General features: G+C 40.9%; 1 protein-coding gene across 1 annotated transcript; it reads right to left on the bottom strand.

Moving 5' to 3' along the window:
* Positions 1 to 1,854: 1,854 nt before the first annotated feature.
* LOC115402315 (uncharacterized) lies at positions 1,855 to 6,160 on the bottom strand. Its single transcript, XM_030110825.1, has 7 exons — positions 6,149 to 6,160; positions 6,032 to 6,065; positions 3,246 to 3,347; positions 2,807 to 2,978; positions 2,553 to 2,662; positions 2,291 to 2,471; positions 1,855 to 1,979 (listed from the first exon to the last, which is right to left on the bottom strand). Exons 1-7 carry the CDS (start codon positions 6,158 to 6,160, stop codon positions 1,883 to 1,885), a joined length of 708 nt encoding a protein of 235 aa, XP_029966685.1. The 3' UTR covers positions 1,855 to 1,882.
* Between the last annotated feature and the right edge of the window lie 6,238 nt (positions 6,161 to 12,398).

The following is a 12,398-nucleotide window of genomic DNA, read 5'->3' as shown; positions in this document are numbered from 1 at the left end:
TTCATCACTTAGGAATAACAAATGAAGATCCAGATACACAACAAACGCCAAATTATCTGAGAGTCCAGTGAAAAGGGAGGGTGCAAATGGATTTTTTTCCATCTTCAGTAGTTATGGTGTTGTTAATAGAATTACAAGAAAAATGAACCTGGGGAAAAAACACTCAGGTATGTTTCAGTATTCAAGAAATCTAACAAAGTACAGCAAGTAAATATAGGTCTTATTTTTGTTGAGCTGTTTGGCGGAGGCCTGAGTGCTTTTCTAATTTCTGTCTTTTGTCTTGAGAGTTTGCATAAAAGCAGGACGGATGCATCACACAAGCGAAGAAATAAACACTACTTATAAATGCAAGGTGACACACCCATAATTATAAGTAATTAAAAGACAGAGAAAGGAGTGCACAGGCTGATAAAGACAGTCACAAAATGCCACCTGGGCGGAAAAAAATGTGTGGGAACGGCTTTAAAGCTATCTGTGGCCACGATGACATTATGCAAAACGTAAATTAGGCCACAGTGCACATGGCTCCAGGAAAATCAAGTTGGACAACTTCTTGTCAAAAGGCTAACTTGACTCTGGCAACAGTGACCTTTAAAAAGTAACTTTGAGCTCAGGTCATCCCAGTCGGTTGTGTCACACTCATGAGGAGATTTAATATAAACCAGCATAACGTGACTCAAAGTGTTGTGCACAATAAAAGCGAGCAGCTTGTGCTGGTGACCAGGGCTCAACAGGATAAGCAGCACAGGAGATGGATGGATGGTTTTGGTGATCATGACCCGAAGAACACGACTCTAGAGGAGGGTGGGGACGGAGACCGACTGGTAAACAGCACAGAACAGAGACTTCGGATTTACAGACGAGCTCCCCTTTCAGCACAATAGTCCAATAAAACGTCCAATTAAATCTCTCTCACTTGCATGTTGGGAGGAAGCAGCAGTATTTGGATTGAACCTAAGCACACACACACACACACACACACACACACACAGAACATGCAAACTCCACACAATGTGACCTACTTGCTGTGAGGCAGTAGCGCTCATCACTGCGTCACTGTGTGTCACTATTTGGCACCATATAAACACAACTGAATTGAACTGAATCACTGCAGCTGCCCATCGGTATATTTGGCAAATTTCACAATCCCTCCCCCCATCACTCATGAAAATGCTGTCATTTTATTGCGTTGACGGACGATGGATCGTAAGCAATCAATTAACCAGCGAGAAGGTTCAGCTACCACCGGGGGACAGATGATCAAGTGTGTCGTCATAATGAATTCAACATACTAGAATGAATTCTTGAAAGACATTTGATTGATTGTATGGTGAAAAAGTGCTACAAATAACCGTCCCTGGCCTTAAGGTCTTCACTGAATATGTAAGATAATACACATTGGCTCATTTTCTGGGTTCACTCATTGAACATTTTTCTAATGGCAACAGTTTTGACATAAGAATTCCTGGGTTGAGCCTTTTTAACACAACTGCTCAGTGCAAATTTAGTGAAATATAAACTCTCGGGAGAAGGATGTACTGTTCATGAGGCATTTTATTTTTGCTGAGTCAAGCAAAAAAAAAAAAAAAAAGAAGATTAGAGAAATCATAGACAAAGCAGACCGGGGTGACAAAAAAGTAAAAATGAGTGCCGATTATGACTTCACCATCATTTCAATGCAAAAACCACCACTAATGTACAAAATGTTTTTATTCCAGCCGTGACAAGTGAAAATGTCTGTTCGCTATATTCTGCATTCATACACTAAAAAAAAAAAAAAAAAAAAAAAAAAAAAAATCCATGAGGAAAAAAAAAAAGTGGTTGCCTGGAGCTGAAAGAGCTTTCTTCTCTTTTATTGGCGATGTTGTGAAGGATGATCCCGTCAGCGGCACGGACATCCAAAGCGAACTTTGTAGTTATGACATCTGTGGGATGGCTGGTCCTCCGCCCGGCAAACAAATCCCTTACTGGGACAATAGCTATAAAAAAAAGAAAAGGTTAGTACATCAGTTGAGCATTGTGTTTAATTTCACTGCCTTTAATTATTACATTTAATACAGTAAAGGAACCAAGAAGGCACTGTTGAAAGTTTCCAACATTTTTAATTTGAAGGTTTTACTATTATTAATTAAAAAGTCTCAAATTTAGATCAAATTTTAAATAAATATTTAAGTATTCGCAGTGTTAATGATTTGGAAACTTTTAAAAGTAAATGTTATAGTGATCAAATGCTGAGAGATCATAGAGTTGTTTGCAGTACGAAGGGTTGTTTTCCTGTGAAAACACTCACATATGGATGTTGTCTCCTGTGTGGATGGCTGGGGTCAGTGTGTCGACAGTAACAGCCTCAATGGCCACTGGGTCGTCGCAGATTTCGCCGGGGAAATCCACCCGCAGGTCGCTCAGCAGCTCATAGTCTCCCTTTGCAAAAGCGTTGTCTCGGCTGAAGAACCTGGTCCAGTTGCACACTGCAATGATCAAAGGACCACAGTTAGGATGATGTGCAGCAAAGTGCAGTTTGTTTTTTTTTTTTTTTGCATAATGTACGGAGATAATACCTCTGTCACAGAAAGGAGCATGGCAGGCAAAGCGAACGCGGTAATCACAGCAGCGGCCGTCGGGCTGGTCCTCATTTCTGCAGATAAATCCTTTGCTGTCTTTCCTGAAAAGAGATGTGAACAGTAAGAGGCTGGTTTTGTTTCTTGCGATGTGAAGAGATGCACATTTTAAAACATGTGTACGTGAAGAGCTGCCAGAGGCAAAAAAATTAAAAAAATAAAAATAACGGATAGAATACATGACTTACTGGAAGATGACTTCCCCCGTTGAAGCCACGCTGTTCCCCTTCACAGTGGTGACGTCAATGTCAGTCGGATTGGGGCAAACAAAACATCTCTTCTCTTCAAGGAACTGTGAATGGAGCTCCCAGTCTCCCTTTTTGTCGGGGTCATCGCGGTCGAGCCAGGGCGTCCAGCATTCTGCAAAAAAATAATTAAATAAATAAACAACTGAAATTTGAAAGTTGCAGGCAAATATTCTGGGAAGCATGCAGTTCGCTGTGCTCCACCAACAGTTCAGATGTGGATGGCGTGACTTGCTTACTGATGTTGGGTAAACAGAAGGCATCATCTCCTAAGTTGGATTTAAACAAGAGAAAACAACATGTAAGATTTTTGCACCGCCCAAAGTGAACCACTGCATACTGATGGACGTCTTCTAAATGTCAGCTAAAAGGAATTTCTTACCTAATCCGGGAGGTGGGGGAGGGAAAGGGAACGGGTAAGGGTATGGAGGGTATGGAGGGTACAGAGGATACGGAGGATACGGGGGATACGGGGAAAAATATCCTGTGGGGTAAACAATAAAACGTTATTCATAAAATGTTTTATATATATGTTGGGAATGTTAAAGAAAATATCTTACCGTCATCCCAAGGATAAGGATAGCCTGGATAAGGTCCAAATGGTCCTGTGTAAGAAAAAAAAAAAAAGATTTCTATCCATTCATGTTCAATAACCCTTTGATTCAATGACAGACATGACAAGGAAAAATGACGACGTTGCTCATACAGCCGCTCAAGAATGCGACAGGAAAAATGTTCAAAGCAACAAATATCATCTTTTACACTTATGAAAATTTAATCACAAACTTCTTACTTGAAGCCTCTATTTTAGAAGTTTCACTGTACAAAGTAAACTACTGAAATTGTTGGAATGTGTTTGAACATTACTTCAAATGAAAGTCTCACCATGAAATGGAAAAGGAGGTCCCGGAAACGGTCCTGTGTGACGACAATAAGTCAAAATTATTATGCTGATGAACACATGATTACAATCTGAACAGCACAATGCAAAAAAAAAAAAAAATGCTTTAATAACTGTGATTGCAGACCTGATAAATTAGGGATTATTCTTAAAACAGCAAGTCAAATGTTTTACTGTGTAAATTACTGAACTGTTCAGTGTGTTTTTATATGCATCAGTAGAAATTTAAACCCCACCTTCTCCTGGAAATCTTTGTCCAAATCGTGATCCTGTGTTCCAAATAGTCAGAGTAAGAGATAAATTCAGAGAATAAGCTCCCAATTACAGAAAAAAAGTGAAAGGATTTTGTTAAAAATATAAACAGCCATTATTCTCATGCTTGTGAGCTGTGGATACATTCTATAAAGCACAGCAGTGTTCAGTATTGTGAATGAGAGTATTACCTCCAAATGGAGAGTTTCTAGAGAATGATCCCGGTCCTGAGTGACAAACAAGGTAAAGGATATATTTCATCTTGAATGAGAACTCAAAAAAATGCTGAAATGTTAAAGAATCGTGTTTTTATATATCAAAATCAAGGTGTCCCCGGTAAAAGATCCATATTTGTGACAATGGCAATGTTGTTCACACAGAAAAGCAGCGTGTACTGTCAGATGTTCCAGTTCACAAAGAGAAAAGTTGCATTGCTCAGTATTTTGAATATCAGCAGGAAATATTGCCTTACCGTCAAAAGGATTTCTATGGAAAGATCCTGGACCTGGCCCAAATCCTGACCCCGGCCCTGACCCAGGCCCCAACCCTGACCCTGGTCCTGACCCTGGCCCTGACCCTGGCCCTGGTCCTGATCCAGACCCAGCTCCAGGTCCAGCTCCGGCTCCAGGTCCTGGTCCCGCTCCAGGTCCAGGTCCAGCTCCAGGTCCAGCTCCAGGTCCAGCTCCAGGTCCAGCTCCAGGTCCAGATCCCGATCCAGGACCTGTGAAAAGGAAAATTTCAATAACAAAAAGACATTTTCAACAAGCACTCAAAAACAAAGCAAAAGCATGTATAGATGTAAAAGAATACTGTTGCATATACAAAAAGCAAATAACTTGCAAGACAAAAGTATGCGACAGGGAAGATGCACATCTGTATCTACAACATGTCAGATATTATAGTTTATTAAATACAACTTGACTGTGATTTTCAGTATTGTGAATATTTCAAAAAGAAAGTTTTACCTGCTCCAGGAGAGGTGAATGGTTCTTGAACTGTGTGACAAAGGTTTACGCGTGTGTGTGTGTGTGTGTGTGTGTGTGTGCTGTACCAAGTGAAACACAACAATCGATAACAGGATAAAATCGTGTGTTACCTCCTCCTGAAAGCTGAGAAAATCGAGAAGATGGTCCTGTGTGACAAACAACAATCAGAAATGCTCATTTTTAATAAACATCTTAAAAAATCTTTGCAAAAATGTAAACATGTTTAAGAACTGTCATAGGGGTTCTGCCTTTGCTCCGATGGCCTGAAACACTGTAAAAAGTGACCAAGGAATTATTCACTGTGTAATTTAAACATAATCCAACCGTCTTCTGCAATGTTTTATCTAATCTGTGGTTTTGGACCCATTTCCAGCTGAGTCTTGGTGGAAACCAGATACAGATAGGAGAGATATCCAGTCTGTCACAGAGTAAACAATAAAACATAATAAACATTGATAATTAACCACAAACAAATGTTTTTGGACTGTGCTAGGACATCAGAAATGCACACACACGCACAAAGAAAGCATGCATAATCTCACTTTGTACTGAAGAGTAAAGATATTAAAGGTACATATTTACTTCATTTAGATTTTTTAGAGGTTTGTTTACCAATATATGCACATCAGTGTCTTTAACTGCTGCTGTTTGTGACCTTCACTGCTGTCTATTCAGAAATATGATTTGGGAAATTAAACTGTAAAAAGAAAAAAAAAAACTGAAATGTTCAGTGTTTGTGTCTTACCTCCTTTGAAGGTATAAGCATATTTTGGATATTGCACTGTGTGAAAAACAAAAAATTTGTTTAGCAACACTCCCGATGGATGGATGGATGGAAGGATGGATAGATCGATAAATTTTCCAATTTCTCACCTCCCTCTAGAGGGTAATGTTGCTTTTGGAATGATCCTGTCACGAGGAAAATTAAATATTTTGAGCCAAATCATTAGAAAAAAAGTCATATTGTGATAATAAATCTTAAAATTGCAAAAATTAAATGAATTGCAGCATGAACTGAAAATAACCTACCGAGAGCCAAGGCCACAGATGTGGCAACAATGAGCTGTAAAAGGAAAGAGAAGCTTGTTAAACTGTTGGTGCCGGTGATAAACAGCTGGGGATATCTCAAAGTGGACGAAACCTTACCAGTCGGATCATGATGGGGGTCGGATCCTGTCTCAGGAGATCTCAAATCGACGTCTCGGTCCTTTTATACAGCAGCCTTTTGGCCACACAAACCTGAGGCGCTGCATAACAGAGACCGTCTCCCCCACGCCTGAAGAAAAACACAGATATCCGCAGATGTTCAATAGACGCCCGTCGGCAAAACAAATGTTGGCTGGAGAAGGTTACACGTGGATCACATACAGGCGAAAGGTGCCGACAAGTGACCTTCAGCACTCTCGTTTTACTTTCCCGCCGTTTATTCTTAGTTCTTATAGGACATGATCATATGGAATGCTTTTGCAATTTCACTGAAAACACAATCTCAGTGTCAGCAATCATCCTGAACCAAAAAGAAAAAGGATCTCAAGTTCAGCATTTCTTCTGTCATTTAGGAAGCGTAGGACTTGTTATTGTTTTGTGGACAGTCTATCAGGCAGAATTGTTGTTTATTTTGTATTAGGCAGGCTAAATAAGAGTATTTTCTAAATTAGTGGGCAGAATTAATCTCTTCTTCTATCCTTTAGTCAGATTAAATAGCAGGAATCATGTTTAGGTTTCCAAAAAAAGAAGACCTTTGGCTCGAAATATTTACGATACACAACATTTATACACAGATGTTTACTGATCAGCATTTCCTCTTGAAAGGTTTGAAATTGCCGTTGATATGATATTCAATCATATAATGATTACACTTCTGTATAGAAACTGAGAATACCACAACAAAATAACTGCATTTTCAATACATCCAGAATAACTCTGAGTTCAATTTTCTGCAAAGTAACAGTGTAATTAAAAACACGTCTGTTAAAAAACAAAGAAAATGTGACTGAGAGGGAGGCGCTCAGGTTTCATGGTGTCAGTACTTGATTCCAGCTTCCAAAGCTCGACATGAACGGCTGCAAAGGTTTTTAACAATGTTCCTTGAAGTGGTTGACATTTCACTGCGAGACAAACCTGCCGACCAGCCGGTGGTCTCAGAGGGAAAGTCGGTGATTAAACAAAGCCAACAACAGTCAACATGAGTTTTTAGTATCAGTACAGAAGCGAGGGAAGAGACCGTCCGTAATGAGCAAAGAACAAAGCAAAAACGCGACGGACCAGTTCTGATGCTTACTTCCAAAGACGTATCACTTCACAAGATTTTTTTTTTTTTTTTTTTTTGTGTTGAGGAAACTAATTCGGCTCGGGTCAAGAAAGGACTAATCCTGACTTCAAGCTCTGAACTTGGCAAGACGACTAAAGGATTGTGCAATTCAGGCAGCTAAACTCCTCAATATTGGGGAGACTTTGTTCTTCCCTGCGGTGAAATATATGTGTTATTCAGGGGTGCTACGAGCAAGCTGAGCTCGATCCCACTGTTTGCCAATTTCATCCAGCACCACATCTCGGGCGTGGCGGGGGGCAGGCAGAGCTCGTTTCATGATCTCTGCTGGGGGTCTTCATCTAAGACACTGAAAACCACATTCTTCAAAAATTCAAAAACGCTGGTAGCTGCAGGCCCGGTTCTCACAGCAGTAAGGTTGTGGGTTCAAATACCAGTCGATCCTTTCTGAGTGCAGTTTGCACGTTCTCCCTGTTTGTGCACGGGCTTTCTCCTGTTTCCTCCTGCAGTCTGAAAACATGCATGTGAGGCCGGTGACTCTAAATTGCTATATAACATCTGTACAGGCTTTCTCTGCAAGCAGCACAGGATCACTTCATTTTGATCTATTTCGGTAACAGCCTTCGTTTTCCAGCACTGTCGTCAGTTTGTTAGGCTTGCTGAATTTCACAGGTATGGATGATTACAGAGGGTTCAGAGATCGATGCTGGTCTGAGTTTCCTGTACAGATAATTATACTTATTCTTCCACAGTCGTGCAAATAAAATTAAAAAAAAAAAGTTTCAGTTTACTCTTCTTTTTGTTTTCTAAAGACGGTGTTCTTCTTGTAACACTATCAGTTCAGCTGCAGGCGCAGAATGTTTTGACGGAGGTTGGCTCCCAAGGTTGTGTCTTGTGTTGTCTGCTGTGACACCAGTCCAGATTATTTGTTCATGTTTTCAGTGTATTATTTCTGGGTTCTGACGTGTGTGTGTGTGTGTGTGTGTGTGTGTGTGTGTGTGCGTGACCTGGTTTCCTAGCGGTCCGTCTCGCTGATGAGACATTTCTTTGCCGAGGCCTGCTGCTGGAGCGTCCTCCCTGCAGTCCAGACGGACTAAACATGCGGGGCATCGTCAGCTCCAGAGCTCTGCCTGCTGCTGGACGTCTGCATTTCTCCAGGAAGATGTATTCAGACACCAGACGCTTCACTTGACTTTCCCAAGAAAACTTTCAACGTTAAGGTGCTTTTTTTCTCACGTGAGCTTGTTTATGAGATTAATAGGTTTCTCTGCATCTGTACAAACATTTAAATTTGCTTTCTGATGAAGTTGTGGTTTCTAGTCAAAAGTCACCTTTATGTCTTTGGTATTACTGTGCATTAAATCCTAACCAGTCCTTGACTGGACTTGCACGTAATCTCTAATGTCAAACAAATAATTCAGCCGCCTCTGGAGTCCTTGTCTTGCTGTTTGTGTTCTTGGTGAAAATCGCCTGTGATTCAGGTTCAGGGTCTTGATACAGGTTGTATCATGTTCTGAGCGAGGAAATCCTCCTGCTGCTTCGTCAAGGCCGTCTTCCTTATCATGTTGTGGTGTAGGAGGAGCGGGGGGAGCAGACTGCAGCCCCAGAGGATCACACTGCTGCTCAGCCGCTGCTGCAGCTGTTCAGACGGCAGAGGAGACCTTCCAACAAAATTACTCTACTTCACTATCATGATCATTTTGCCCGGATTCATTAAAGAAACTACACACTTCTCTCTTCATGAAAGATCGAAGCACTAAATTTGGTTGAGCGGTTCTTGAAATGGAACACTGAGAACGGTCACAGTCATAAGAGACTGGTTCGTATCAAAGCATGTGACGATGTGAGCTCATCTACAGATAGCTCTGACCTTCTTAAACAGAAACTTTTGACTACACAGAAGCAGGTTCAGGTTACATGTGCACTGGGGATCATTAAAGTTGATCCCTTCAGTATCAGCGTTGGACAGGGATAACATGCAAACTGCAGAAAAAGAAGCTCCTGCACCACCAGTACACGACTCGTTCTTACCCTGAAAAACCAAACAGATGCTGACCACAGTCGAGCTGAACTTTACCCTCTTTTAATCATCCAGACAGACCATTTAATTTAGGAGGCACAGCGGTGCTTTTCCCTTTTCCCTCGTAGCAAGAAGGTCACGGGTTCAAATACTTGTGCGTCTGCGCTCTGGTTTCACCCCGAAGAAACGCACGGTCAATTGGTAATCTCAAACTGCCAGTAGTTGTGTCTGTCTGTGTGTGTGTGTGTGTGTGTTTTGCACTGTGACGGACTGGCAATCTGCCCAGAGTGTGTCCTGCCCTCGGCTGTAGTGAGCTGAGATGGGCTCCAGTGCCCTGCGATCCTGCTCTGAATAAAGCGATACTGAAGATGGATGTATTTACTGTATCCGTTTACTGGAACAGGATGCAACAAATAACCAAAATTTAAAGAAAATAAATTTGTTATGTTGTGAATCTTGCATGTCGGAGGGTTTGAAGGCAGAAAATATGCTTTGCGCAAAAGTTTGTACGGCATCATCAATTTCCTGAGGTCACCATCACACACACCACATGCACATATAAACACATGGCTGCAACTTAATTTGGCGTACAAGGAAAAAGCAACTTATCTATCCTGTGTAGTTATTGGTCACACTTTAGAGCTAAATAGAATCACGGTATTTTGAGTATGAAACATTTGTATTTTTAGCGGTGAAACGAGAAGCGCACATTTACCCAGGACACATAAGGAAACCACGTTATATCAGTGTGTATGGACTGGCACTGGTTCCCTGTGACATTTGGAAATATTCTTTTAAAAGCTCCCAGCAGGACGCCTTCAACTTGTTCCCAAATTCTAATTTTTCACAGAAGGCAATAGTGTCTTCACGGTTTGGCCCCCTTAGCTGCAGAAGTCTGTTTCCACTTCCAATCTTTCATTCAGCATAACATTCACCACATTTTACTCAGCCTCAAAGATTGGCTTTATTGATTTAACCCTTCAAACTTGCTGTTTAAATACATATTTTCAGGCGAAGTAATTTTATTATTATCACTAAGTTAAAGTTCATTTTCTTTGGCCTCTTGTAATCCTCAAATATTTTTAGGTGATTTTAAATATACACAGATATACACACACACGACTATCATAAACAATCTTTTTCTCCATATCATCTTCAGAAGAACAGTTTGACAGATGAAACTTCACAGCTGCACCAAATCCTATAATGCAGAACAACATTTGGGCTCATTTTTACCCGTTAATGCTGCTGTCATGCTTTACCTGCAGTCATAAAAGGCTGATTCAGGTGGAAGTGGAAGATAGGAATTGAAGTTCTCAGAGCAAGAACCAGCGATCGCCTGTTTAGAAACTTCTTGTATGTCGTGGAGAATTTGTCTCCAAAGTACATCAAGTATTTTCCCATTGAAGAGGTTAACTGCTTTTGCCAGTTCTTACTTCCGGAGATGGGCAATCACCCAGTCCATGTGCACGTTCCAGATTAATTATAAGCCTGCCTCTCTGGAAAAGGACACCGAACATGTGAGAGTTTGGACAAAAACAGTTTGGGAGTGTCACGAAAAGTAATTTCACAGATTTAAAACCGAAATAGTTTAAACACCTCCACATAGTAGGTGAGGAACACTGATGATTCATCCCTATATCATATGTGAATATACAGCTTGGAGCTGCTGGCTGCAATGAGGAGAAACTAAAATGTCAGAATTATGCTTTAAGGAAAGTCAGGCTGCTCTCAAAAACAGTTGAAGAGCCTTACTTTTAGAAGCATGTAAACAAATACAAGCGATTCAGGATGCAGTAGTCTTGAAATTGGACCAGCTGTAAAAATCAGACTCATTCACGCACCGAGACGCCGTTTAGAATCTTCAGTGTTGGAAATACACAGTGCCTCTGAGAGTCTTCAAATCTACTAAAACTGTGTGTGTGTCTACTTCCTCACTAGCCTTTTATCTATCTCTAATGGCTGCACTGTCTCAAGAGCGTTTCGCTGTTTCGGGTACAAAAGGGGAACGTGAACATCCGGTTTTCGGTGTTTGCCCTCTGTAAAGTGTGTGCGCACTAATTAATTGCCCTTTGAGAAGAATGCCTTCCTCCCTCTGTTCAATAGCAGCTGGGGACGGTCTCTGTCTGTTCATACATCAGCATTAAACTTTGTCATATGAAAGGGCCGGCGTAATATTTTACTCTAAATTGTGCTTTGGACTGGATGCCAAAGTACAAATGACAGCTTGGTGTAGCCTCATTTATCATCCCTCCCCTCAGCATACACACACACACACACATACACACACCTCCTTCTGTCTCTCTACTCCAATAAACCCCCAGTTGCTCTCTCCGCTTGTCTCCCTGGAAATCAATGGTGTCTCCGTTCCACCGCTGATGAAGGAGCTAAATGAGTCTCGCTGTTAACCCTCAGCCCCATTTACACAAATTTAACCCTGCAAAAACTATCTCAGTTCAAACTCCTGATAATTAACTTATTGCTTGACATTCACAGACATACATTCACAAAATGATTTATTAGTACTATGATTATATAGCAGTGACTCTTTCTATTACGTTTATCTACTGTTTCTATGATGTTTCACACTAATTTCAATGTTTTCTGTATGTTAATGTAAATGTGGACATGATTAAAGTTAATAGTTACAAGTTATACAATAATCCAAAAGAAGTAAAACTAGTGGGGCTAAATAATGGACAAATGTGTACCTAAATAGGCACAATAAACACGTGTTGATCCTGATCACTGAGGCCCAGAGTGGCTCTATATTAGTGTTTGTGTTACGTCCCCCTCTGTTCTTCCTGCTGGTTGTTGAACACCATCTTCTGAAATGCTGCCAGTAAACGATTGAAAACTGCAGTTTATTTTAGTGATACTGGAGGATTCGGGAAGCCGTTGAAACAGCAGCTGTGTTAAAAATGAATTTCAGGAGGGCATACCAAAACGACACACTTTGCATAATCCCCTTTCCAGTCGAAACGGCGCAGGAAAGTCTGGCGATTAGCGAAAGAAATTGGGACATTGCATTTGTGAAGCCAGGTTTTTGCAATCAACTAAAATCCAGCTTATTATTAGCAGCACAAAGGCACTCACACCCCCTTTCA

This window comes from Salarias fasciatus, chromosome 15 (genome assembly GCF_902148845.1).
Source record: "Salarias fasciatus chromosome 15, fSalaFa1.1, whole genome shotgun sequence".
Lineage (NCBI taxonomy): Eukaryota > Metazoa > Chordata > Actinopteri > Blenniiformes > Blenniidae > Salarias > Salarias fasciatus.
This window is presented reverse-complemented; position numbering and strand designations above follow the sequence as displayed.